Genomic DNA, 25295 nt, shown 5'->3' with positions numbered 1-25295 from the left:
CAAACACACAAAAACTTTCGCATTAATAATATTAGTAGGATAAGTTACGCAAATACGCTATTCGTTTTGGCTAAAACCGATTCGGATCGTTTAGTGTCGGGATATTTCAAACCGGCTAGACACTTTGGCAATGCGTAGAGATATAGCTACATTGTGATTCTTTTATGGCCTATGCTACGGAGAATAGGGTATGCTGTGAATTATTTGCTTATAAATAAAAAACTCATTAAAACAAGCTTTTATGTAACTAAACATTTATGATGACGGAAATTAAATATGTATACAACGTTTCAGCACAAGAGGTTGAAGAGATTTATATGTGTAGTTGAAAGACATTGCAAGCTAAATAAATAGTTGTGAAAAATAACAGACAAACATGCATGAAAAGATTGTTGATGAAGCGAAAGAGGTATGTAAGATTCGTAGCAATAGGCTAGTTTCCTACTAGTCAAATTCAATACTTTTCGAAACGTCAAAAACGATATTTTCTATGAACTTTGTATGAAATACTCTATTATGACGTCATAAGTTTTTGACGTCAAATAGCAGACTTATTTGTAGAAATTTAGCTAGAAAAAATCGAAAATTAAGTAGTTCATCAAATTTATGAATGAGAGTGTGATTATTATTTTTGAATATTTTATTGTATTGAAAAGTTGTGATAATTTATTTTTGACCCAGTCATCATCCCTATTGGTGGTCCATAGTCTCTGCCAACCTCCATGGGAGACAGGCCTCCGTAGTGAGCTTAGGTATGTATGTGAATGACATTTAATTTACACGGCATAGTACGTCATACTCTTCGTAGGTTATTGCTTCACCCCTAGAAACTAATTGTATTGTTTTATCGTCAGGATGCACCTGAAATAAGACATTATTTTATTACACAAATTCACTTTACATGTTCTATCATATGTTGAAATCAAGATTATTATTAAAGAGTAATGTCAAAAAATCTTAGTAAAAAATGAAGTGAAGAAAATGAAAACTTTTTATCAAACCACAATATATTAAACTTATATATTTTATGCCGATTTAAATAAAATTCGGTATAGATATGGTCTAAAGTACGAAAAAGGCAATAAAATATTTTTTATCCGGGAAATAGCACGGGATCGGGAAATATGTGGGCAAATCTTCATTTGATAAAGCAGTAAATCAATTTGGGTAAAATTTGATACAAAGATAATTTGAGCCTCGATAAAAGTATAGCGGACTAGCAAACCCAACGACCTCCATTTAACCAATGATTTTCCCTGATTTCCTGCTGTTCTCTTGAAATTTTCCTGAATTTTCTAGCCTCTTTCTCTTTTTAGCCCGAAACCTTTCCAACGAATGCAAAACCATGGAAATCGCTTAGTGCGTTCTGAAGTTATAGCATCAGGAAGGAAAACTAGACTTATTTTTATATTATAGATTAGTTAGATCGGCGAGGCGTCACCGTTTCATGATAGATATCCCACCCACTCGTACAAAGCGCTTCGCTTCAAGCTTCCTTGTGCGAACTGCTAGGGAGTGGAACTCCTTGCCGGAGTCTGTGTTTCCTGATGTGTATAACCTGGATGTCTTCAAAGCCCGAGTGAAAAGGTTGCTTATGGGCAGACATGCTCCATCGTAGGCCGCATCATCACTTACCATCAGGCGAGATAGCGGTCAAACGTCGACCCATTAAATATATAAAAAAAGCTTTTATCTCGGAAATCCCTCCGGAACGATAACAAAACAATTAGAATCATCTTCGGATTACTGACCGCTCCAGGTGTAAGCGCTCCCCGCACGGCAGCCCTGCCAATATACAGTTTCACTCCATCAGCAGTGTAACCACCTTCTATCGCTCTTTCTGGTAATTGTCCATCAATAAACCTTTTCCAAGAAATTTTAGTTTCGTCTTTGACGCAGCACAACTATAAAATTAATAAAAAGGGTAATTTAAAAATTTAAAAAACCCGACTGCGTTTCTTTGTAATATGAAAATGAAAATATCCCTAAAACAAGAAAGTAATCGTAAAATTGAAGCAATCGGGACCCATTCTAAATATGAAGACTTAGTTAGGGCACATGCGGCTGGTTTTCTAGAATGGGTCCCGACTGCTTCAATTTTAGTCCCCCTTCCCAAGGGGGGAATTGGGCCTCCAATAACCTCACTCACACAACGCAAGCGTTGTTTGTTTCACGTCGGTTTTCGGTGAGGCTATGGTATCACTCCGGCCGAGCCGGCCCATTCGTGCAGAAGCATGGTTCTCCCACACTAAATAAAAAAAAAATACGTGATACACATCTAGGATGTAAAAAATATTGTTGTTCTTTGAAGATTCATTCATTAAAAAACACAAACCTCAAAGGTTTTCGCTGCATGCACCTCTCCCTCCCAACCTATATAACCATTATCGTTTTTTTTAGGCATATTGCCAGGAACCAGAGCGTTGTTCACTATAGCTCTGATGATTATTTGTGGAGCACCATCAGATCCTCTGTACCCGGCTACCACAGCACATTCACTGTAATTTGAAGCGGTTGTAGGGTCAGCGGGAATCCATTCTATGATATCTGGAATGCAAAAACAAATCGTTTATTTAAATTTAACATACACTCATATCGTCACGCCTTTAATCCCTGAAGGGGTAGGCAGTGGTGCACATTACGGCACGTAGTGCCACTGTGTACTCTCACTTTTCACCATTTGTGTTGTAAGTCCCATGTAGTGAGCCTATTGCCATATACCGGGCACCTTTCCAGACTCCGTGCTACCACTGAGAAATTTTCGCCCGACCCGGGAATCGAACCCGAGACCCCTTGCGCTGCAGTCGCACGTACAACCACTCGGCCAACGATGCAATCATAATTTAACACTACAATATATAATCGCTCGGTCCCATATCGCTCACCTAGTAATATATCGACACATCTGCAAAAAATGCGAAATTGACTTTATATCGTTTACGTGTTTAAAAGTGCATATTAATCTATTTAATTCCATATTCATCGAGAGAGGTTGCAAGTGTCATTATACCATTATTGTACTTTCCCCCCTCACGGACGTAAAACAACGGTTCATTGGTCAGTAAACTAAAAACTAAACAAGTCAGGTAAACTATGAAAACCGTAAATGTGCCAATATATTACTAGGTGTGTGATATAGTAAAGCTTTTTGCTCATTCTAAAGTTTAGATAGAAGTTCATAGATCCTTATAAAGTAACTCATCAAGCAGTTCATTTACATATTTAAGAATACAACATTCGACATCACGTTTGAGAATTAAAATAAAGAAATAATAAATCTCCCGATCGATTTCAATTAGGTTGGGTTTTCGACAACAAAACAACAACGTCACGTCTTTTATCCCCGAAGGAGTAGGCAGAGATGCCCATTACTATATACACCCACTTTTCACCATTTTGTGTTATAAGCCTCATGTAATAGGGGGTGAGGTTATTGTTATACACCGGGCACATTTTCAGACTCCATGCTACTACTGAAAATTTTTCAGACAAACGAAAAAGGCTCAGCAATACTTCGCCCGGGAATCGAGCCCGAGACTCATTGCCCGGGAGTAGCACTTGCGACCACTCGACTAACGAGGACAGGCAGATGGGTTTTCGACTTTATAATATACAGCGTGTAACAAAATACCCATATACATTGAGAAGCACTGAAGAATACAGGTTGAATAGAATCTCTAAACAAAGTTTCAGCTTTAAATACGTTTAAAAAAATTGGTACCAAATACTTGATATCGCATGGTTCTTGGTTTTAAGTCATACAAACGTATCACAACACTACAGGGGTCAGTCGCTAATATGTATATTATTACGAAACTGTAAATCTGATCGCCTAGTACCAGTATCTACCTAACTTTGATGTTCGGATTCTGGAATTTTACGTTTCGTTCCATGAAAACATGAATTTAAAAACCCTTTCGATGTCCCGATGTATAAAAAATACTATAAAATCTATACTAAGTTTGTTTGATTGTTTATTTGTTTGTTTGAACGCGCTAATCTCCGGAACTACTGGTCCGATTTGAATCATTCTTTTTGGGTTGAATAGTGCATTTAACGAGAAAGGCTATAGGCTATAAAACATCACGCTATGACCAATAAGAGCCAAGCAGAGCGGGTGAAACCGCGCGGAAGTAGCTAGTAGGAAATATGTAGGGGGCAACATCTGTACCTAGTGCTCTCGGGTCTTCTGTAGTTGTTGTTGTTGTTGTAGGCGTTGTGGTTGGTGGTGATGGTGGTGATAGTGGTGTTCTTTTTGTTGTTGTCGTTGGAGGTTTAGTCTTTGGTCCGAAGAATTCAGTATACAGATCTTCATAGGGGTTAGGTTCTGGATCAAGTTCAACGTTCACTTCACCCGAACTATCGAAATTGCCATAACGATGTCCGCAATAGCATATATGATCCTTCCCGCAGAATGCTGATGTACCATACTTCATACATTTTCTAATACAAACTCTAGCGATATCTAGATTGGGGCAAAAATGTGCAACGTGGTGCCTCAACGTTGGTTTTCCTGCTGATGTGTTCGTGTTGATTGCTAATATAAAAGATTTATTAAATTTCGGGGTTAAACCTGAAAATAAATAAATAATCAGATTACTTTTGTCGTTATATTTGTTATTTTATTTACGTACCAGCTTCAGCCAGTGGTTGTTGTGTTATTTCAGACCATAATCTTAATATCATGTCTTGAATCAATGGTTGAACTCACTGTTGATTAGTGCATTGTAACCTTCGTTTGTAGCATTTTTTGTTGTAACATGTATTGCGCTTGCGTTGTAAGCTGAAATGTAAAAACTATGTTTATTTTACGGGAAAAATACCACGGCCTCACAGAAAACCGTGAAATAACGCTTGCATTGTGTGAATGAGGTTACCAGAGGCTTAATTTCTCCCCTTCCCAAATCTCCACATCCCCAATCTCCAAGCCTCTTATCCTCAAATCCTTAACTGCTTACTATCAGGTGACCTGTCAGATTTGCCTAGATATTTGCCTAGATTTTGTTGATAACAGTAAAATTACAAGATACAGATCAGGCAGTGCAATTTCTCTGCCTACCCCTTCGGGGATTAAAGGCGTGACGATATGTATGTATGTATGTATAAATTATTTTAATTAGTCTTACACATATTAGTATCATTGTATTCTTCTACTGGTCCCTCTGTGGTCACTGTTGTCTCCGGTACTAGAGTCGCTGCGGTCTCTGCTGCATTCATTTTGTTAACTGAAATTTTGGATACATCACAAATTAAAAATAGAACGTGTGTTAATGATATTAAGGTTGATGGTTGCTTAGCAGGAATTGAGTAAATTAAAATGCGTGTTTGCTTGAGGACTGTTTATTTGCGACTGTTAATTATGTCTTTATTTTATAAAATCTAATTTCTGGGCCGAGACATGACATTTCTTCATTATTGTAATCTTCAAACATAACACTACCTCCCATTAAAGCCGTGGCAGATACATTAAGAACACTTTATATATAGACAAAAGTAAAGTATTACCGAAAAGTAAAGTATTTTTTCGGTTTCTCGTAAATTTCTCAGTACGTAGTACGGAGTCTGGAATTGTACCCCGTAGGTAATAGGCTCACCCCTATTACATGGGACTTATAACACAAATAGTAAAAAGTGGGTGTACATTGTACATTGGCATTATGTGCCGTAATGTGCACCTCTACCTACCCCTTCGGGGATAAAAGGTGTGACTTTATTTTTGGGTGTGGATTTAATTTAGTGAATTTGATTGAAAAGAACTTGTTCAAACGAAATCTATGTAACTGAGAAGAAGTTGAAAAAAGGCTTTGCTAAATTTAATATAGATAATTATGTATTAACATACTACATACCTGTGCTTAACGTAACAAAAAGAAATATACAATTAACCATCCTATCCACATGCACGCATTTGGGAGACATTTTGTCCACAAAAGACACTTTTGATTGATAATTCGCATGAAATGAAATGACTAATTGATTTCATAGTAATCAACAAACTTAAAGAATAATAGGATTAAATTCTCTTATCAGATCATATCTTAAACAGAATACGGTTCTGTTTTAATAAGCATTGAAACATTTGTTTTTTAATTTCAACATTGTGGTTATCCTACAATGGCAAGTCACTTCATGTATGTACAACGTATCCAAAAAATAGGTCTTTATATAAAATTATTTATTCGTAGTGACAAAAATAAATTAATAATTGCACGCTAAAACAGGCCGTAAAGACCCCGACACAGAGGAGAAATGTGAATATAAAATAATATGCATTTAAAAAATAGACTTCAAAAACTAAAAACAGACACAATAAACTAAACGTTTAATCCACTCTCGGCCCGTTGGTATAGGTCCCTAAGATTTGGTCATTGGTGTCAATTCGACCCCTAAACACAAAAAAACTTAAACTGGGGCGGCAGTGGATTTTCATTCCTCCTCCCCCGATCCCTAGGTTGAAAGTAAACGAAGTTTGTCTGTCTTGACACTTAAAAAATAAATTTGGGTACAGTCGAATACAAAATTCATTAGGATTTTTTTTAGTAGTAATATTTCTTTTCAAAGTTAAAAACGAACGTTACGTGAGTAACGTTATATGTTGACTAGATTTTGCCAGCGACTTCGTCCGCCTGGAATAATGACTTCTGGCAGCAAGAGCTCTAAGATCTGTATCAAAGATCAGAATCGATTTAGTTGGTACTTAAGTTTTCAATATCGTGAGATCAAAACAGACATAGCTGCCCACTACATCCGTCCACACAAATAGTTGTCGTTCGATGTGGATGTGTGGATGACTAAGGGGGAGGCTTTTGTTAAGCTTTTGTGGACCTTTTTTTAACTGTCTTATGGATAGTGATGATGATGAGATTCAGTGATTGAAAAGATAGAGAATTCCAAAAATTTTATACATAGTTCCCGTGTGATTTACATATTTATCTGCTTTTTTTGGCTCTCAAACTATAATTGTGCGAGACACCTAAATTTAAATCCACTTAATGACTAACCTACATGAAAAGTGTATTCATGATAAATACAACATTATCATACCAACAGCCTATTAGTTCGCCACTGCTGATTAAAGCCTCTTCTCGCATGGAAAAGATTTAAGCATTAATCACCACACTTGCTCAAAGTAGGTTGTCGATTTTAAACGTATAATTAGAAATAATAAAGCCCAGATTTCCTAACGATGTTTTCCTTTACCTTTCGTTAACAGTGGTGTTTAAATAATCTTAAAAAGTCCATAACATAAGTCGGAAAAAGTCTTGGTACTTGCCGTTGGCAGGTTTCGAAACCGCACTCTCATGCATGGGGTGTTTTAAACCTCCTCTAAGCTATTATGACATTCATGATTTATAATGTGATTTTACTATTCTATCATATAGTCCTTTATGTATTAAATAGTCCGTTCACTTCTGCATTAGACAAAAGACGTTCATAGAAGCAAGTACCGTATGGAAAACATTTATTTTCCCACATAATTACAAACTAGTTACATAAATAACAATTTCAATAAATAACCTTATCTTTACTTGTTTTATTATTACAAATAACATTTATACATTGCAATATACTTTTTTATGGTATAATCCGGTACAAGAGCAGACTGATCACCTGATGCAAGCATTGCCGCCCATGGACACCCGAAACACTACAGGCGTTACAAGTGCGTTGCCGGTCTTTTAGGGGTTAGGAATTTAAGGGTTGTTGGGAAATCGGGGATTGGGAAGATTGGGAAGGGGGTAATTGGACCTCCGATAACCTCACTCACACAACGCAAGCGTTGTTTTACGTCTGTTTTCTATGAGGCCGTGGTATCACTCCGGTCGAGCCGGCCCATGCGTGCCGAAGCATGGCTCTCCCACACTTAACATTAATATTACATCAGTACTAAATCAAAGTATCTCTATATCATTTGAAGTATCGTTTGTAAAGTATATTTCGACGTATCCCTCAACTATATACAATACACCATTATGAATCTGAAAAAAGATAATTATTGTTTTATTAAATAAACTAACTGTTGTCTGCGACTTCGTCCGCGTAGAAGAAGTCATTATTGACTTCTGGCAGAATTTGGGTTTTCGATTATTATTTTCCAAGGTAAGTTCTACAGCTGTAAAAAATGTCATCAGAATCGATTCAGTACAATTAATTTTTTAGCGGTATCCAAACTCCTTGGGTACTGCTAAGCTTTTCTATAGCTGTTAATTCAAACCTTCATAGTGAACTCGATCGCATTCTCACCCGTCATTGGTCGAGATATTCTCACAACCAATGGCATGGCAGACCACGACCGAGGTCACTTCGATCTTTCGCATTAAAAATTATAGTTTAGCCTAGCTGACCACACTACCCGTGCTTTTTGCTCACATGGGCCATATATAATTCTTCTGAGAGATTATCGTTTTGATAATGATATAGTTTTAAGAAAGAAAGAAAGAAAGGTACATATTTATTTGAATTAGTGTTTGTCTTACACGTACTCTTAGCTGTTTCTGTTCCGTTTGTAGTCACTGTTGTATTTTCTACTGGACTCATTGGAATAGTTGAAATGGTGAAATCTAAATCAAAATTTTTCAATAATTATTTTCTTTAATTGATATGTTAGTGGTGGTAAAAAACTAATCCCATCAAAAACATCCTGTAAAAAACCCAAGTCTCGCAGCTCAGTCTTTCTACCGTCATAAGTTGTGAGATCCATGTAATACCAAGTCGGTTAATCTATTTAGTGTCTACTTGAAGGACCTTCTGTCTTAAGTTATTACATAAGTTATTATCATGCCAATATTAAAAATATTTAACGTTTTAAACAAATAGATCGACTTGGACATCGCTTGATTTGATTATTAGTATGTATCACACTACACAGCACGACGGGCCAGCGACCAACAGGAACGAGAGTTTCAATCGCGTGAGGCGCGAGAGACTAAAGAATCTAATATAATATTGTAATATTCATTTTGTTTTCATGCGATGTCCAAGTCGATCTATTTGTTTAAAACGTTAAATATTTTTAATATTGGCATGATAATAACTTATGTAATAACTTAAGACAGAAGGTCCTTCAAGTAGACACTAAATAGATTAACCGACTTGGTATTACATGGATCTCACAACTTTTGACGGTAGAAAGACTGAGCTGCGAGACTTGGGTTTTTTACAGGATGTTTTTGATGAGATCTCACTTCTTTTTGTAGAGCCTTTCTTACCTATCTACACCTATTAAATTTATAACCACCACCAACCACCAACTGCATAAATAACTTTGTAATCCCATATATTTATATGGGATTACAAAGTTATTGATGCAGGTGGTATTTGGAAAACTGGACCGAAATTACAAAATATTTAAGTTTTCCCATGATTAAGACACTAAACTCTATATGTATTCCAAATATGAAGCTTCTAAGTCTGCTAGAAGTGCCTTGGACTTTTGATGATCGGTGAGTCAGTGAGTGACAAAATTTAGAAACTTTAACAAGTTGTCATTCTTAAACTACTGGTTCAAATTGACTGAAATTTTAAATATTCCGTGTTTATACAATGCCGGATTAGTTACTGAAGATTCAGGTTTCTTGCTTTATCCACAACCGAATTATAGGGGTCGAAAAAGGCCCGAATTGCTTCGAGAAAAGGATGGTACGGCCGTGCCACTTTTTTTTGGCTCGACTTGGCGGGGCACTGCCGTGCCCCCAGATATATAGAGATGTCTTCGTGATAACTAGGTTCAACCGAGAATGATCACGGAATTGTACGAAGCAATCTAAACTGTCTCGTTGGTCGAGTGGTCGCAAGTGCGATTCCCGGATCGGGCAAAAGAATTACTGGGCTTTTTCGACAATTCCTCAATAGTAGCAGTCCTTGATCTCGTTAATAGGTATAAATGATTTGACTTTTACTTTGAAAGAAAGAAAGAAGAGAAATTATATTTGAATTACTCTTACGCATATGATTATCAATATTGTGTTTGATTGTTCCATTTTTAGTCACATTTTCCTTCTCTGTTGCATTTATTTTGTTATCTGAAATTTTGAGAAAATCACAAATTAAACATATAGCGTGTACCTAATTATTTAATTGATTTGTTAGTGTCACACATATTAAAATAAGTTTTTAAGTCGTAATTTGACGAACTTATAATCTGTCTGTAACACCTATTATTATGTGACTGATATAAATTTTACGATACAGTATTACGTTGTGTCATTAACGTTGCTCTCACACTAGGATATATTTGCGTATCGAGGGGATTCAATTCAAAACACAAATTTTACGTAAAAATCATACCCAGACTCGGAACAAAGAATAGGGATGATGACGGGGTATGATAATCTTTAGTTTTTTATCTATACAGTCCATCAGTTACATAATGCAAAAATATTAGACACGTATTTTTTATTTTGTCATATAAGATAACAATACTTAGATAAAATGAATCAAAGTTTAGTAATGGGAACAAATACGTTATTTCTACGTAAAAAAATATACCTAGAAGTGACATCACGCGACAATCCAAATCAATTTATCTACAAAAGTATTTGTTTCCGTAAGAAAATAAAAAGAAAAATACCTATCAAATGTTTTTAAATAATCTACAAGACGGACATTAAAATGAAAATTAGTCATCTACCCCATAGTTTCATGTGGGAATCGAATCCACAACCGCGTCATTCGCTCCAAGTCTTCTAGTATTTAAAATATACCTTGTGCAGTCCTGTCGACATAGTTATTGAAGCATATACAGCGTCCCAACCAGCACGCGTGGTAGAGACCACATTTGAGGAGACAACTACTCATTACCGTTATCGACAAACAGTCCCCGTCCTCGTATGATTTTCGTAAAGATATAGTATCAGCAGTTGCTGAAAATAACTAGGTATTATTTAAATCTAAAGTGTTAAGTGTGGGAGAGCCATGCTTCAGCACGAATGGGCCGGCTCGACTGGAGTGATACCACAGCCTCACTGAAAACCGATGAAACAACGCTTGCGTTATGTTTCGTGGTGTGAGTGAGGTTTCTGGAGGCCCAATTACTCCCCTTCTCAATCTTCCCAATCCTCGATTTCCCAACAAAAATTCTTAAATTCTTAACCCCCAAAAGGCCGGCAACGCATTTGTAACGTCTCTAGTGTTTCGAGTGTCCATGGATGGCGGCGATTGTTTACCATCAGATGATGCGTCTGCTCGTTTATAAAAAAATATCTTTCTGGACTTGATATTGTGGATCTCAAAAAAGCTCGGTTTTGTTTGTGAATTTGGAAATAATGGTGCAAATATGCAGTTTCCTTAAAGCACCGGTGGTACCTCTGATGTTACAAATGTACTCAGGCTACAAGCTACTAAATTACAAGTGTACATGACATCTTACCATCATAAGATAATAAGATTGATCATGACTACATATAGTATGTATACAGCGTATAACAAAATGCCCATATACATCAAGAAGCACTGAAGAATACAGGTTGAATAGGATCTCTAAACAAAGTTTCAGCTCCAAATACGTTTTAAAAAATGTGTACCAAATACGTGGTGACGTATGGTTCTTGATTTTAAATCATACAAACGTGCCCCAACACTACAGGGGTCACCCGCAAATATTACGAAACATTTCTTCTGTAAATCTGATCGCCTAGTACCAGTATCTACCTAATTTGCTGTTCGGTTTCTGGAATTTTATGAATTGGAAAAATTCATAACTCGTTTGTTATTTTATCTAGAAATCGTGCATAACCCCTTTTTGTTACACCTTGTATAATATGTGTAAGTAATATATGTATATTATAGATTCTCCCAATTTCACCCAAAGGTTTGACTGGTAGACGTTTTTTAACCCTTGGTATCCCAAAACGGTGATCCACGCTAGACACAATGTGTCAGGGTAAAGTAAGAAAAATATGTATTGATATACAACATACCTAAGCTAAACATTACAAAAAGAAATAAACACTCAACTGCGCTATTCATATGCACGTATTTAAAAGACGTCACGTCCACAAATGGCAATTTTGATTGATAATTCGCTTGAAATGCAATGTCTAAGAAAATTGATTTCACTTGAATTATAGGATTAATTAATTGTCTTATCAGATCTTATCTTAAGCAGAATACAGTTTCAATGTGCATTTTGAAATAGTAGACGTTTTCTATTGTATGTACACATTATATATGTTTATAATGGTTTCGCACAAAACTATTGGACCAATTTAAAAAAATCGATTAGTTCCCTCTTTATGCCACTGCTCAAGAGACGCTACGGCTACCTGGCAGGTGCATATCGGACACAGAAGTTTAAGGGGTATCTGTTTCTGATTCAGCGCGAAAAACGTCCGGGCGTTATCACATTATGATAACATATGGACGCTTTTGCAGGGTACACCGCCATCATATATTGAAGCAAGCGTACGTGTAATCTGCCATGCCTGAACATCGCCGTGTCCTCATGGATATGGTTGGTGCCGCGATCATGTCATGCCATGTCATTCAGGTCATGGTACGCGCCGGACTTCAATGTTCCGGTGTTTTCATAGTTGTATCCACTGTAGATCCTGGCTTACAGGAGTTGCAGCGGTATGAGAGGTTGTGGTGGGCTTGTCCCATAAAAAATACGGTCATGATATGGAACGAAAAGCACCTGCAAACGTGGGTGTTGGGTATTGCGAAACAATCTCCGCCACCGTGAGATGGCGAGCAAGGGTGACGGCGGGCAAGAGTGACGGTCAGCAAGGGTGACGGCGAGCAAGGGTAACTCACCGCCCGACCAGAACCATATCAGAGCGTACGTCGATTCGCGTGAAAGTAGAATTACGTTTGTACCCCACTAATAGATGCACAAAGCACGGTTGTCAGAAATGTCTATTTTGAGAAAGCAAGTTTCGCTGAAAACTTTATTGGTGGAAAATATTTTTCGTAGATATCTCGGTCCATAGAAAATGCTGTTCATAGAAAACTCTGTTCATAGAATTCACTTTTACAGAGAGAGTGAAACCAGAGGCCTTGGTTCGCAGAAAGCGATTTCAAAGGAAAAAAACCACGTGGACATAAAAAAAATAAGAAAAAGAAAACACGCTTTTTCCAGTCCACAAAACTCATTTTATTATTATCTCATAATTATTCTTTACACATTTTTTCTAGATCTAAACAGGTTTACATCAATTAATAAATATATATGATCTGACATGTACAAATGTACATAAAATTTTAATTAATAAAAACTGTAGTTATTATAACTTTCGTGAGAAATACTAATCCAGTTCCTGATAAAACAGTTACGTGAGTGAACCAAAAAACATAACAACTAATATAAATACACAATTTTCAATTTCGGAGATGAGATACTACTATACATAATAAACACAATAAATAAATTAAACAAGTAACCTAGAACGCTTAATTCGGCGCGATGTAAAATATCTCAAAAATCTAAGTTGAGCACACTCCCATTTTGCGCAGCTTCACTTCGATTGGCTACGAATCTCCCCTCGTAGCTCGTAGCAACGTGAGACTGTCGTACGGGGCACCCGCTACGGAGCGGACGTCTACGCCGTAGCAACAAAAACGGGGACCTTGACACGATTGTCACACCCCGAATTTCGTTTATCATCTTGAATATTACAATTTAAATCATATATTGTGTGCTATTTGCGTTGATTAATGTGAAACTTTCACTACATTTCGTCAGAAATTGTATGTTAACTTTAACTTTCAAGTGTTTGTTTAGTGTGTGTTCATTGGCTATCTGAGGTGTTTGCACGTGGATTTGAACATAAGGTAAGCACTGGAGTGATATTGAAAATACGGGTATGACAATAATTTCGTATTTTTAGTTTGTATGGGCTATGAGAATGACATTTTCTTATTTAATTTTTCACTATAATCCGTCAGTACCAGCTATTATTGAGAACTGAATTTCTTTCTTTTTTTCATATTATTATATTGTAGCTTGCAATGATATAATTATTTAGATATATCTTCAGTTACTTGGTTGTTGTTAAGCATGAGCTGATTAAAGCTCATTTCTTGCCTGTTAGATATGTAGGTAATTTCATAATACATCTTGATCTAGACTGATAAATAAAATTGGAGTGACTGTATGTAATATTGAAATAACCGCTTTCGTAATATACGTAGGATATATAAATCAAAATAATACCTAATAATAATTTAAATTGTTTTGTCTGTCTGTTTATTCTGGATAATCTCTGAAATGGCTGGACAGATTTTATGGAACTTTTATTAGCAGAGAGTTGATATACGTATGTGTAAGGGGTAACATAGGCTATTTTTTTTAATCAGAATGTCTGTATTCTACTCTAGGTAATCTCACATCTAGTAGATAAAGAAAATAACATTTATTTACTGGCTAAATCGTACTAGGGTACCCAGGATAACTGCAGGTATCTATCGCCAAGAATTTGGAAAATAATCAAAATCTCATTAATTTTATCTGAACCAAACATTGAATTTAGTCCTACTTGCAAATTGCAATTGAAATTCTCATCTCTTATATTCAGTATCATACAGTTAAGTCTTTGACTGTCAATAGAAAACTGTTGAAGGCAAATCCTCCGCTAACGTCGGTCATCGGTGACCACCACGGCGTTCAATGTGTTAAAGAAATTTTAGTTAGAGCAACAAAATCCACGTAGGTCTAGTGGAAACGTGAGCGGTTGCTGAATATGGACAGTGTAATTGAAATTGAAAGATTGAACAAGTAACTTTTATTATTTATCTCTATAAGTATATTATATGAAAATATGAAAAACAATTGCTGTTCGTTAGTCTTTCCAAAACTCGAGAACGGCTGGACCGTTTTGGCAAATTTTGGTCTTGAATTATTTGTGGAAATCCAGGGAAGGTTTAAAAGGTGAGAAAAAACATGTTTGAAACGGTACGAAATTTACTAGGTCACCTAGTATTTAAATAAATAAAAGATGTAGCCAAGCTTTTACTCTGCAGTGAGACAATCACGGCTAAAAATAAAATAAATATAATCAATAAAAGATGTCTGAAGAAAAGATGTGAAGACATAGAATTATAGCAACATTAATCATGGTATAAAACTATTCTTATCTGCCCTAAGTTGTAATGAAAAACATGTAAAACTCAGCTTTTTGTTCAACCCAATAATCTTATACTAAGGAGACCTTAGCTTAAGATTTGTCTGGCCTTGAAACAGGGTCAGATTATTTGCTTAGACAAAGACTAATTTACTAATTTCGAAAAAAGTATTTGTTGTTTGAGCATTTTGCACGCCACTACTGTTTGCGTTTTGAAGTAATGCAAAGCATTTGTAGAGGTGCATGATATTGTTTTTATCGTCACACCTTTAGCCCCGAAGTGGTAGGCAGACGTGCACATTACGACTCGTAATGCCACTGTACAATGTACACCCACTTTTCACAATTTGTGTTATAGATCCCATGTAATTGGGGGTAATAATAGAGGTACATAAAATGAAAATGTGATGATGAGACACATTTATGTCGCTATTCGTAACGTTTACATTTAATGCAAATGTTTATCACATTTAACTGCACATTTTTAGACACACTACAACCGAACTCACTTCTACCAAATTCATCTCAAATGAATTCTGTTTTCTTGTATTATAGAAGTTAATATTTACGATGATTACCTTAAAAGTTAGGCAATTGGTCACAATTCTAGACTCTGTGCTATTTCTGAGATTTATTAAATAACCGAAAAAAGGCCAGCAATACTTCGCCCGACCCGGGAATTTTGTATCCAATTGTTTCTATCTTTATCTTTACAAGACGTAGTAACACGTCTATCAATAATCTATAAATAGGCCTTCATAACAGACTTTTACGTACCTAGTAGTACTAGATTCAAAGTACCAAGGCAAAGATTTTAACATAAGAATCCTAGAGACATCCTAGGCTACCTAACAGGATACTTGAACTGTACGTACGTATTGTATGCGGAATGCGGATATCTACTGCGTTACTTTGTCGTGAATGCTACAGATTTCTAACAAAGACTCTGAGGAGTATTTTCGTGGTCCTTTGGTACGAGAAGCTATTTGGATTCCTCCTACCTATTTGGACGTTGGTAACATTAAAGATCTCATTCTGCAAATACGTAAGCATTGGTGGACATTATTATTGAATGTACACCTACATTTTGTCAGTATGTGCTTTGGTGCGGGGCATGCACTAGGCACAGCTTTGCGCTTTGTGCAATAACATGAAACGTAGAATCCTCTTTATACGAGAACTCCACAGATTTCAGCTAACGAACCTCAACAATATGGATAACGTATTGGGGCATTTTTTATGTTCAAATAAGATAGTGAACCTTAGGTAGACCTTTTTTTTGAGGGGGAAAATCATCCAATGGCTTCTCACGCCTTGGGTGAGGCGGGAGGAGTGTCTGACTCTTACTGTCTAATAACAACCCCGTTCCTACTCCTGCTTTGAGCCTACCGGAGCCCCGGTAACCTTTTACGTTGTCCGCAGCTCCGGATACCTTAGGTAGACCTAAGATTCAAAAATGGGGTTCATTCTTCTCGAGGAAAACTCAGTCTCACCAAGCTGGTCTAAGTTGGTGCCCAGTCAGATGCTATAGGGGCATTAATAGGTAATTAGTAAGAACAATTATTATAACTCGGTTTTCGGTATCGAATAAACAATAAAAAAAATACATACTTTTTTCTCCAACCCCGCCATTTGAAAACTTCAGCAAGCTACATTACAAACACAAATGATATACCTAAATAAATCAATTGACGTATTCTTTGTATGTTCGGAAAACCGAGCACAGTAAAAAAGTCCCGCATTGAGACACGAATCAATGTACCCTTGTCATTCGCTGTCGTTTCTGACGAGGGCCACCATATTAATAAAGGCCCCTTGGGCCGGCCACTACCAGTTTTATAGTTGATCCACAGGCTTATATTCATGCTTGGTGTTGATTTTTTTACGTTCTATGTTGGTGCAGTTTTGTTTTCATTGTGTGTTAAGTTTAAATAGTGTTTCTGTCTTATTGCCATTTCATTCCTAGGTATCGAAACTCTTATTAAACGTTCACATCTTTACCCAGATCTTCTTGGGAAAAAGCGAAGGTTTTGAAACGCTTGTATACTGGGTTGAGTTCCGCGGAATTGCTTGCTATGATGCCCACAGCCATCTTCTATTATCGCACGCTTGAAAGGGAGGCTTCACGCTCAAAACACTGGAGCCTATATGATCCCGTACAGTTCGGTTTTAGAGGAAGTTTGTCTCACGAACCCTCCGATTGTTGAATGAGCGGTTACAGAGGTTTTCCCAGTAGGCTACAATATGGGGTACTTCAAGAAGAGAGTAAATAGGTTTCTTAAGTGTCGGCAAAGCGCATGTAATGCCCCAAGTGTTGCAAGCGTTCATAGGCCACGGTAACTACTTACCATCAGGTGGGCTGTGTGCTTTCTTGCCACAGTCGTGGTATAAAAAAAAACCCTTGATTTTTTCTTCTAATAACGACTCCAATTAAAATACACCATTTCCAAATAATGAGTTAGCATGAACGTACTATAATACCGAGAGACTGTAACAATAACACTCACCAGATGCCTACAAAACGGCACTCAAAGAGAACAATAGCACTTAATTAATTTTCTTTTAGGATAACATAAAAGAGGATGGAAAAGAATAGGATAGCGGTCTGAACACAGACATTTGGAGAAAAGCGGATTTAAACCGTTGCAAAATTATCGAAACGGATAATGTGAGCGAAAGTGAACCTTATATCGATTGGAATAAGATGGGTGTGTGAGAATTAGGGTGGAGACCACTATTACACGCGAAACGAATGTAAGGAATGTCTGACGGATAAGTTGGGAGTAATTATGGGTGGGCACGAAGTAGGTAGGCGCATATTTTCCTCGTTGATGTTCCCTAATAGGACAGTCTTTAAATAGTTTGGAGACCACTGAGTTACTTAAGTGACAATAACGCGACATGTTTCAGCGCTTTGTAACACACAAAGTACCAAAACTTTTGGTCATTGTTGTAATTTTATAGAATAGTTTTTTAATACTAAAATGAATTAAGATTGCTTCTTTGGAAAGGTGATCATTTTTCTTATGGATTACATCAATTCCCAAGAATTCTCAATAATAACAAGTTTAGAATATTATTAAATATTCATATTCATTTATTTGCTAAATGTGGTGTAATAGGCTTACCCTCACAGAACAGCATACCAAATTAAATATAAACAACGGCTTACTAACGTAAATATTCTGAGAAAAGCTCTACTAGTTTCGAGTCACAGAGGGACTCATCATCATGACCAGCGTGCGCAGACGCGGCGACAGTAGGCTGCGCGACATCGCCATATCTGCGCAAAACTAGCAGAGCTGTTCTCAGAATCATTACATGAATGAGTAAACCGTTGTTTCTAATTAACTAACAACATAACTAGTTAAAACTCGATGCTACATTGTGAGACTTTAAAAACTAAAGTGATAATAATAAATGTTTGATAGTATAATAAACTACATAGCTTCCTTTGTATGCAAAGCATCTTTAGTTAAAAAGATGAATAGATTGAACAATATTTGTGTACAATTGAAAAAGTTTTCCTATATTGAAAACTTAGGAGCTGCGCGATACGTTAGAAGTTTTCTTTTCAGATGCAAGCAGGGTGTAATTTGAGCGGGAATCCACGTGCATATAGTGAAGCGCTATAACCTTCAGTTATCTTACATAAATTATACAAAAAAAAAAAAAAAAATACAAAGGCTTGAAGCAGGAGTAGGAACGGGGTGCTTTTTAGTCTGAAAGAGTCTGACTTTCCATCCCGCCTAACCGCGTGAAGAATTCATCAGTCATTGGATGGTTTTAAAAACATAAAAGCATATATCTAATTAATTTAAGTTTTAGATTTTTATGTGCAAGTATTATTACAATGTATAAAAAAATGCTATATTATACCTTAAGCCATTTTTCATTACAGAAATTAAACCAACTAGAAAAAATCTATTGTATATATGTGTCTGGGTACCGAAAACAAATCAAAGTTTAAAATCTCCGCAGCTATTTTGAGGCAGGATGTAACAAACGTTGGAAGTTAGTGCGAAGGCGACACCGTTTCGTTTCAAGTGTCACTGACTCAGAGCTGCGTTTAGACGTGCACCAGTTACTTGATGACCCACTTGCTTGTTATGATACATTTTTGACATTTTTGTTGTTTGTAAAAAATATTATTGTTATAACTTTTTTTTATATAACTATCGAGAGACTAAATTAACTAAAAATCGCATTCACATGATGGAGAGTCCCTCTGTGACTCGAAACTAGTAGAGCTTTTTCCATTAATTTACGTGAGTAAGTCGTGAATTTTAGTTAAGTTATAACTTTTCTCGATCAATCCATGTGATTAAAAATAAAATATTTAATATATCTTTCTTTAATTATTTTAAAAAATCATGACGCTTTTGGTATTCAGAATCTAAATAAAATATTGTCTAATATTTATGTATTGTAAAATTGGAAGAATTTACTAACTAGTCTAGTTATCGGACGTGTGTTATGCCCCAGTTAATGTTCAGAAAAGTACACGTTTCAAACGGGGCTCGCAATCAGAAATTCATGTACCAAATGTTCAAGTTTGGATTGCAAACTGCGCGCTGTGTTCAAAATGTGAGTGTATAGAACATTTTTACATTATAATTTCATCTTTAAAACCTAAGTACATGTGAATAGGCGTTTAAGTTTTACTATAAATGCCTACTGTTCCCTTTTATTTACGAAATCGTTTAATGAGACATACCAAGTCACATATCTAATTTATGCCATATACAGATAAATATTAATCGCCACGCTTGCTCAATGCGGGTTGGCAATTTCAAACTTATAATGAGAAATTGTATGTGGTTTCCTCACGGTGTTTTTCCTTCACCGTTTGTAAGTGGTGTCTAAATAATATTAGAAAGTACATATAATTTGGAAAACGTTACATTGGTAATTACCGTTGGTGGGTTTTGAACCCTCACTCTCATGTATGATAAGCGCGTCTTAAACCTTCGAGCCACCACGACATTTAGGTAGCTTACAACAAGTAACTAACAATGCAATTTTATACAGCCAAACTCTGTGAATAAAGTAGTTAAATGTTACAATAGCGTAGTTAAAAGATAAACAACATTTTTGTTAGGATGTTAAAGTCGTTTCTTTTAAAGTGCTGTAGTGTACAGAAAGTGGTGTCATTGTATAGCTTAAGAGGTGTATTGGGATTAAATGGACCAAGGCTTTAGTTTTAAACTATGTTTGTTTTTTGCTTACGATACTGTTTCGGTCTGGGATCTTTAAATAAAATTCGTTTTTGTCATTGGTTTATTGGTGGCTTAATGTCTGTAGTTTGTTAAAAAAATATTTTTTAACTAAAAATAGCGGTTTACACACGTAAGTACGTTGGGAAAAGTTCTACTAGTTTTTGGTCGCAGAGTACTCATGATTAGGTAGTCTGAAGTAGAAATGTATGTATATGTATGTAATGTGTATTACATGTATTGTATGTATTGTGTGTATTATATATTTATATATATATATATATATATGTACTATATATTGTATTGTATTCTTATATTTATTCTTTTGTGCCTGTGTTTTGGCTTCGCATCGATCCGCTTCATTTCTCTGCACTACCCTATGGTTAACTGTTAGAGAATGCCTTAAGGCATTAAGTCCGCCATTCACTGTATTTGTGATGAAGATATAAATAAATAAATAAATAATAAATTTAATATTTAATAATATTAGGTATAAAGTGATGACTTTTTTGTTATGTTCTGTTTTTTACCTCATCTCCCTATAGATCCAAAAGTGTAACATTACATTTTTTTACCGCTTTACAGAATTATGACAACAATATTACAACGAGTTACTTTATTTTATTTAGATTTGGATGGTTAAACACTGAATACTTATTACTAGACTCAATTAACTGAAAAAGCCCATAACAAAAGATCGCTTTAAGGTACGCACACGCACCGCACTCATCGAACGCAACGGATTTTAGTTTGTCTTGTATAGAAACTCATACAACTGTGTCCACTGATCCGCATCGTACGGACCGCATCATCAGCAATGCCTACATGTGATGCGTACTGATGACGTCACGGATGCGTACGATGCGTGGAATGCGTACGATACGCTTGTAGTCAACCAATAAATGATAAATTTTTAATACTACATCTTCATCGCTCATCCTATCGCATCGTTTGGTCCACACGTATTACGTTACGATATACTTTCTTTAGTCGAAGTCCGCGGGAAATCGGTTTTTGTGCCAAAGTGGTCGGCGATCGCGCCACCGTTGACGTTTGAACGATTTATAGGAAGCTACAGTAACCAATTTGTCAAGTTCGTTTTAGTAGACCAAGCTATCCATACAACCTATTGTGTTTTATGTACACGATACCATGTCAATGTATTGGTCTAATCTCTCAGTAGATTTTGTAGGTGGATTTGTAAAGTAAGCTTTTGGCTACACAGTTGCACAGATTTGTTGCAGTGACCGGTGGATTACAAACAATTTAAAAAATATTTATTATAAACTGCCCCATTGGTCACTTAAACGATCTTTTGTTATTGGCTTTTCAGTTTATGCAGTAATATAATATTCAGTGTTTAACCATCCTAATCAAAATAAAATAACTAAAGGTAATAATTTTTTCGTAGTTCTTTAAAGCGGTAAAATGATTTTTCACACTTTTGTATAGGGATTAGGTAAGTACAAGTTAATAAAAGCAGAAAGTAAAAAAAAATGTCATCACCATTATACCAAATGTTACTAAATATTAAACACCTACATCAGGAAAGCAGAATAAAGCGAAAGACAACAATTAGTTCGCATTCATTGGCACACCCTTAATCTGAGCGTTCGTTTGTACGGTATTATTCTACTCTGTAACATAACCCTCGAATTTGGGAGGATCAGAGGTTTCGGGAGCTCCTATTGTTTTTGGAGACCAAAGACCGACTAATTGTCTAGTATGTACAATACGTACATCTATTGAATGAATAGCAGTTGTACAGTTGTAAAGCATTGGATAATGTAATAAAGCGGATTAGGTAGATTTAGGAACGACGAACAAATAGTTAGGACAATTACAATAATTTGTAGTCAGAATACGGTTGAGAACTGCTTTAAAGAATTTGAGGAAGAAGTTTAAGTAAAAGACAAAGGAAACTGGAGTTCAAGATAGGAATTTCTTTGTAGAGAATTAACTAGGAACACAGATAGTTTTGAAGCTAATGTTCAAGCGGACTGTTCTGACTGTGTTTTCCTTTTGTAGGTTGAAAACTAAGGTACAGAGTCTGTTCTTGGTATTATCATTGATTTATTTGGATTACCAACAAAAGATCGGCTTACATGATAAATCAGTAAATCATATCATAATCATACTTTTGAAGGGAAAAATGTAACTTGTAGGGACGTTTACACACGACGTTATTCTTGCAATACAAGATAATCATTTTATTGAGCGAATCACCTAAATCACGAAGATCAAATTTCATATTAGGTAGACAAACTTTCATGTTTTACTCAAACCAAAACGCATGCAAAAATGAGTAGGAAAATCGATAAAATAATAGGTCAGTTTTCAAAATTAAACATGTCCGTTCTGTTCAACGAGACATATAATTTTGAAAACAAGAAATACCCAAAACTCCAGATAATTCCTGTATTTTGTTAGAATGAAAACATTATTGATTAAATCACCAAATATTGAGCCTCACCACGGCTTAAACGATTGCATTCATAAAGAAAATCAAATAGCTCATTACGTGCCAATTGGTATACTTATGCTTATTGTTCCATTATTAATATTTTCCTTTTCTCTCACTAAATTGCTTTTCTTCAGCGAAATGTTTTAGAAAAGATTCTTGATTAGCCTCGTGATTTTCTTTGTACGTCCTTTGTAAGAAAGTTTTTTCTCCAGTTCATTTGGATTTAAAAATGGCTGGAGCTGTAGCCCTTTTTGTGTTAAAAGAATTTCGTGTGGCATTCTTTGTCTGAGTTCATGTCGTGCTCAGTGGGATTTTGTTTGTGGACATTACGTTTATGGAAAATTTAATGCTGGATTTGTTTTTACAATTCTTGTTGTTTTATATTACGATTGTTTGGCATTGTACTGTTATTTCACAAGATAAACACTTTCGTGTTTTTTTTAATGGGACTGGCCCGCCACAGCTTTCCTTTCTGCTGCAACTCCTGTAAGCCAAGATCTACAATAGATACAACCATGAAAACAACGGAACAGTGAAGTCCGGCGCATCCCAGGGTCATGAATGACTGTCTTGGATTCGGCAACGTAATAAATCAGAAGATATTATTAGAGGAAAAGAAAACACTTTCGTAATATGGTCAATTGAAAAAAAATTGTATTAAACAGTTGGAAGAAGTAAAATCAGAAGAAACACATTGTCCTGTTCATAATACTTAACCCAACTGAACATGTGTGTCCAACAGAAGGTACCAAAACAATTATCATTTTGTGTAGTATAAAAACTTTTCCTCTCGAATGCATATGTTCTTATGTTAAACACAAATTGCCCACCCACCTGTCGCGACTTAATTGGATTCTTTATGCGAAAATATTGTCCCTTCAGACCCAACAGTGCCCAATTATAGCTGACCTTTCCAACGTCCCGAATTTAGCTCATCCAAAACTGAATCTGTGGTGTTTTGGGATCAAACTAAACTGGACAGTACCCTTCCGCTTGCCTTGATTAACATTTCCTTGCTTTTGTGTGTAACGTACCCGTTAATACGAATTAATACGATTTTCCATTCGTACCATGAAGAGAAGTGCAGTCATACGCGAATTTTATCTGAACCATGTAATTTATTTCTCTCTTTATTGGAGTATAGGAATTTTGAAGATATTCCATTGAGCATACGTTACTTCTGTCTGGTAATTATGTTTGTATCCAATTTAGAAAATGTGTTTTCCTCAGCTCTTTGTGAAAGCTATTTGGGTCTTAAATTCATTATTTGATTTTTGATATTTTTAAGCATTTATAGCTGAATCTGAGTTTTGATTAGCTTTGTTTCAACCGAGCATATCATTAACACTAGGAAACTGTAGTACTATTTTTGTTATATTTTGTACTATTTTTAGTTATATTTTGCCAAATATAACTAAAAATATTCCCAATAAACTGTGTTTTATTCCTAAACCAAATCAAGACCCAACAATTTGAAAGGCAACCACAGTAATGGAAAAAAATAAGTAATATCACAAAAGCGAAGCTCGTCTTTATTTTCCTTAAAAGACGAATTTCTTATTCAACCTATTCGGATTCCCGCCACGAATTTGCCAATGACGTTTCTTCAATACTTCGACCGAGTATTTTCTTCTTCCATTTATTATTTTCGTTTGTCTTTAGCCACCATTCTTGGCTCAAGTCAGCACAGGTTCCGAAACTAATTTCCATTGGCCTCCGATATCTTTGTTTTTGAAAACTCAGTGCCAACAATTCGCAGTTTCCTTTTTTTCTGCTTTTCGATATAAAATTCGGATCGTTTAGCATGTTTACTTAGAAGATGAGGGTATTTTTGGTATGCTTTTGTTTTAGCTTAGAGAGCTATTTAGGAAGTTTGGAAACAATATCTGAGTAAGAAAGTGAACGTTACTTTACTTAATATTTGTATCGCTCCAAAAGACAATAGGGTAGATGACTAAGTTTTCTTTTAATGTCCGTCTTGTAGATTATTTTAAAACATTAGATACGTATTTTTTATTTTCTTACGGAAACAAATATTTTCGAAGATATATCGATTTGAAATATCGCATGGCGCGCGAATGCGTCATTTCTACGTACATTTATACTACTAAACTAAATCGTTTTATCTAAGTATTGTTATCTTATATTATGACAAAAATAAAAAATACGTGTCTAATATTTTTTCATTACCTAACTAAATAACTTTTTAATTTTCATACCCCGTCATCATCCCTATTGGTAGTAGAATATGGGGCCAGAATTATTTCGTATAATTTGTACCATAATATAGCGATAAGATCAGAATGCCTGTGTTCGTTATTTGTTGGCGGAAATTGTAACAATTGATTGAGATGGATGAGCTGGAGTGTTGTGTAAGGAGATTCATTTCTTTTTGCTAAACGATCCGTCTTAAGATTGGTCATTTCCCTATCTAATAGGTGGATTTGTTTTGATAAAATGTTCATTTTGCTCTCATACCACCGTATTTAGGGATATTTAATGATTACCTAACTCAATCCTTAGCAATTGTTTTTCGATACAAAATCGTTGCTAAGG

General features: G+C 35.7%; 3 protein-coding genes across 4 annotated transcripts in view; 1 reads left to right on the top strand and 2 right to left on the bottom strand.

Moving 5' to 3' along the window:
* Positions 1–25295, bottom strand: part of LOC118269655 (zinc transporter ZIP6-like) — a 426889-nt gene that overhangs the window by 230408 nt on the left and 171186 nt on the right. The gene's annotated exons all lie outside the window — the stretch shown is intronic.
* LOC118269807 (uncharacterized) lies at positions 227–5968 on the bottom strand. The gene is made up of 7 exons (XM_035585127.2): positions 5850–5968; positions 5127–5225; positions 4712–4783; positions 4172–4573; positions 2336–2547; positions 1752–1904; positions 227–861 (listed from the first exon to the last, which is right to left on the bottom strand). The coding sequence occupies exons 1-7, from the start codon at positions 5917–5919 to the stop codon at positions 772–774; spliced, it is 1098 nt and encodes a 365-aa protein (XP_035441020.2). The 5' UTR covers positions 5920–5968; the 3' UTR covers positions 227–771.
* Positions 13507–25295, top strand: part of LOC118269653 (C3 and PZP-like alpha-2-macroglobulin domain-containing protein 8) — a 242239-nt gene continuing 230450 nt past the window's right edge. Inside the window, exon 1 of the mRNA XM_050706877.1 lies at positions 13507–13770. The gene's annotated coding sequence lies outside the window, so the exon portion shown is untranslated. The remainder of the gene's footprint in view (positions 13771–25295) is intronic.

This window comes from Spodoptera frugiperda, chromosome 30 (genome assembly GCF_023101765.2).
Source record: "Spodoptera frugiperda isolate SF20-4 chromosome 30, AGI-APGP_CSIRO_Sfru_2.0, whole genome shotgun sequence".
Lineage (NCBI taxonomy): Eukaryota > Metazoa > Arthropoda > Insecta > Lepidoptera > Noctuidae > Spodoptera > Spodoptera frugiperda.
The sequence above is the reverse complement of the archived record's forward strand: the minus strand, read 5'-3'. Positions and strand labels throughout refer to the sequence as shown.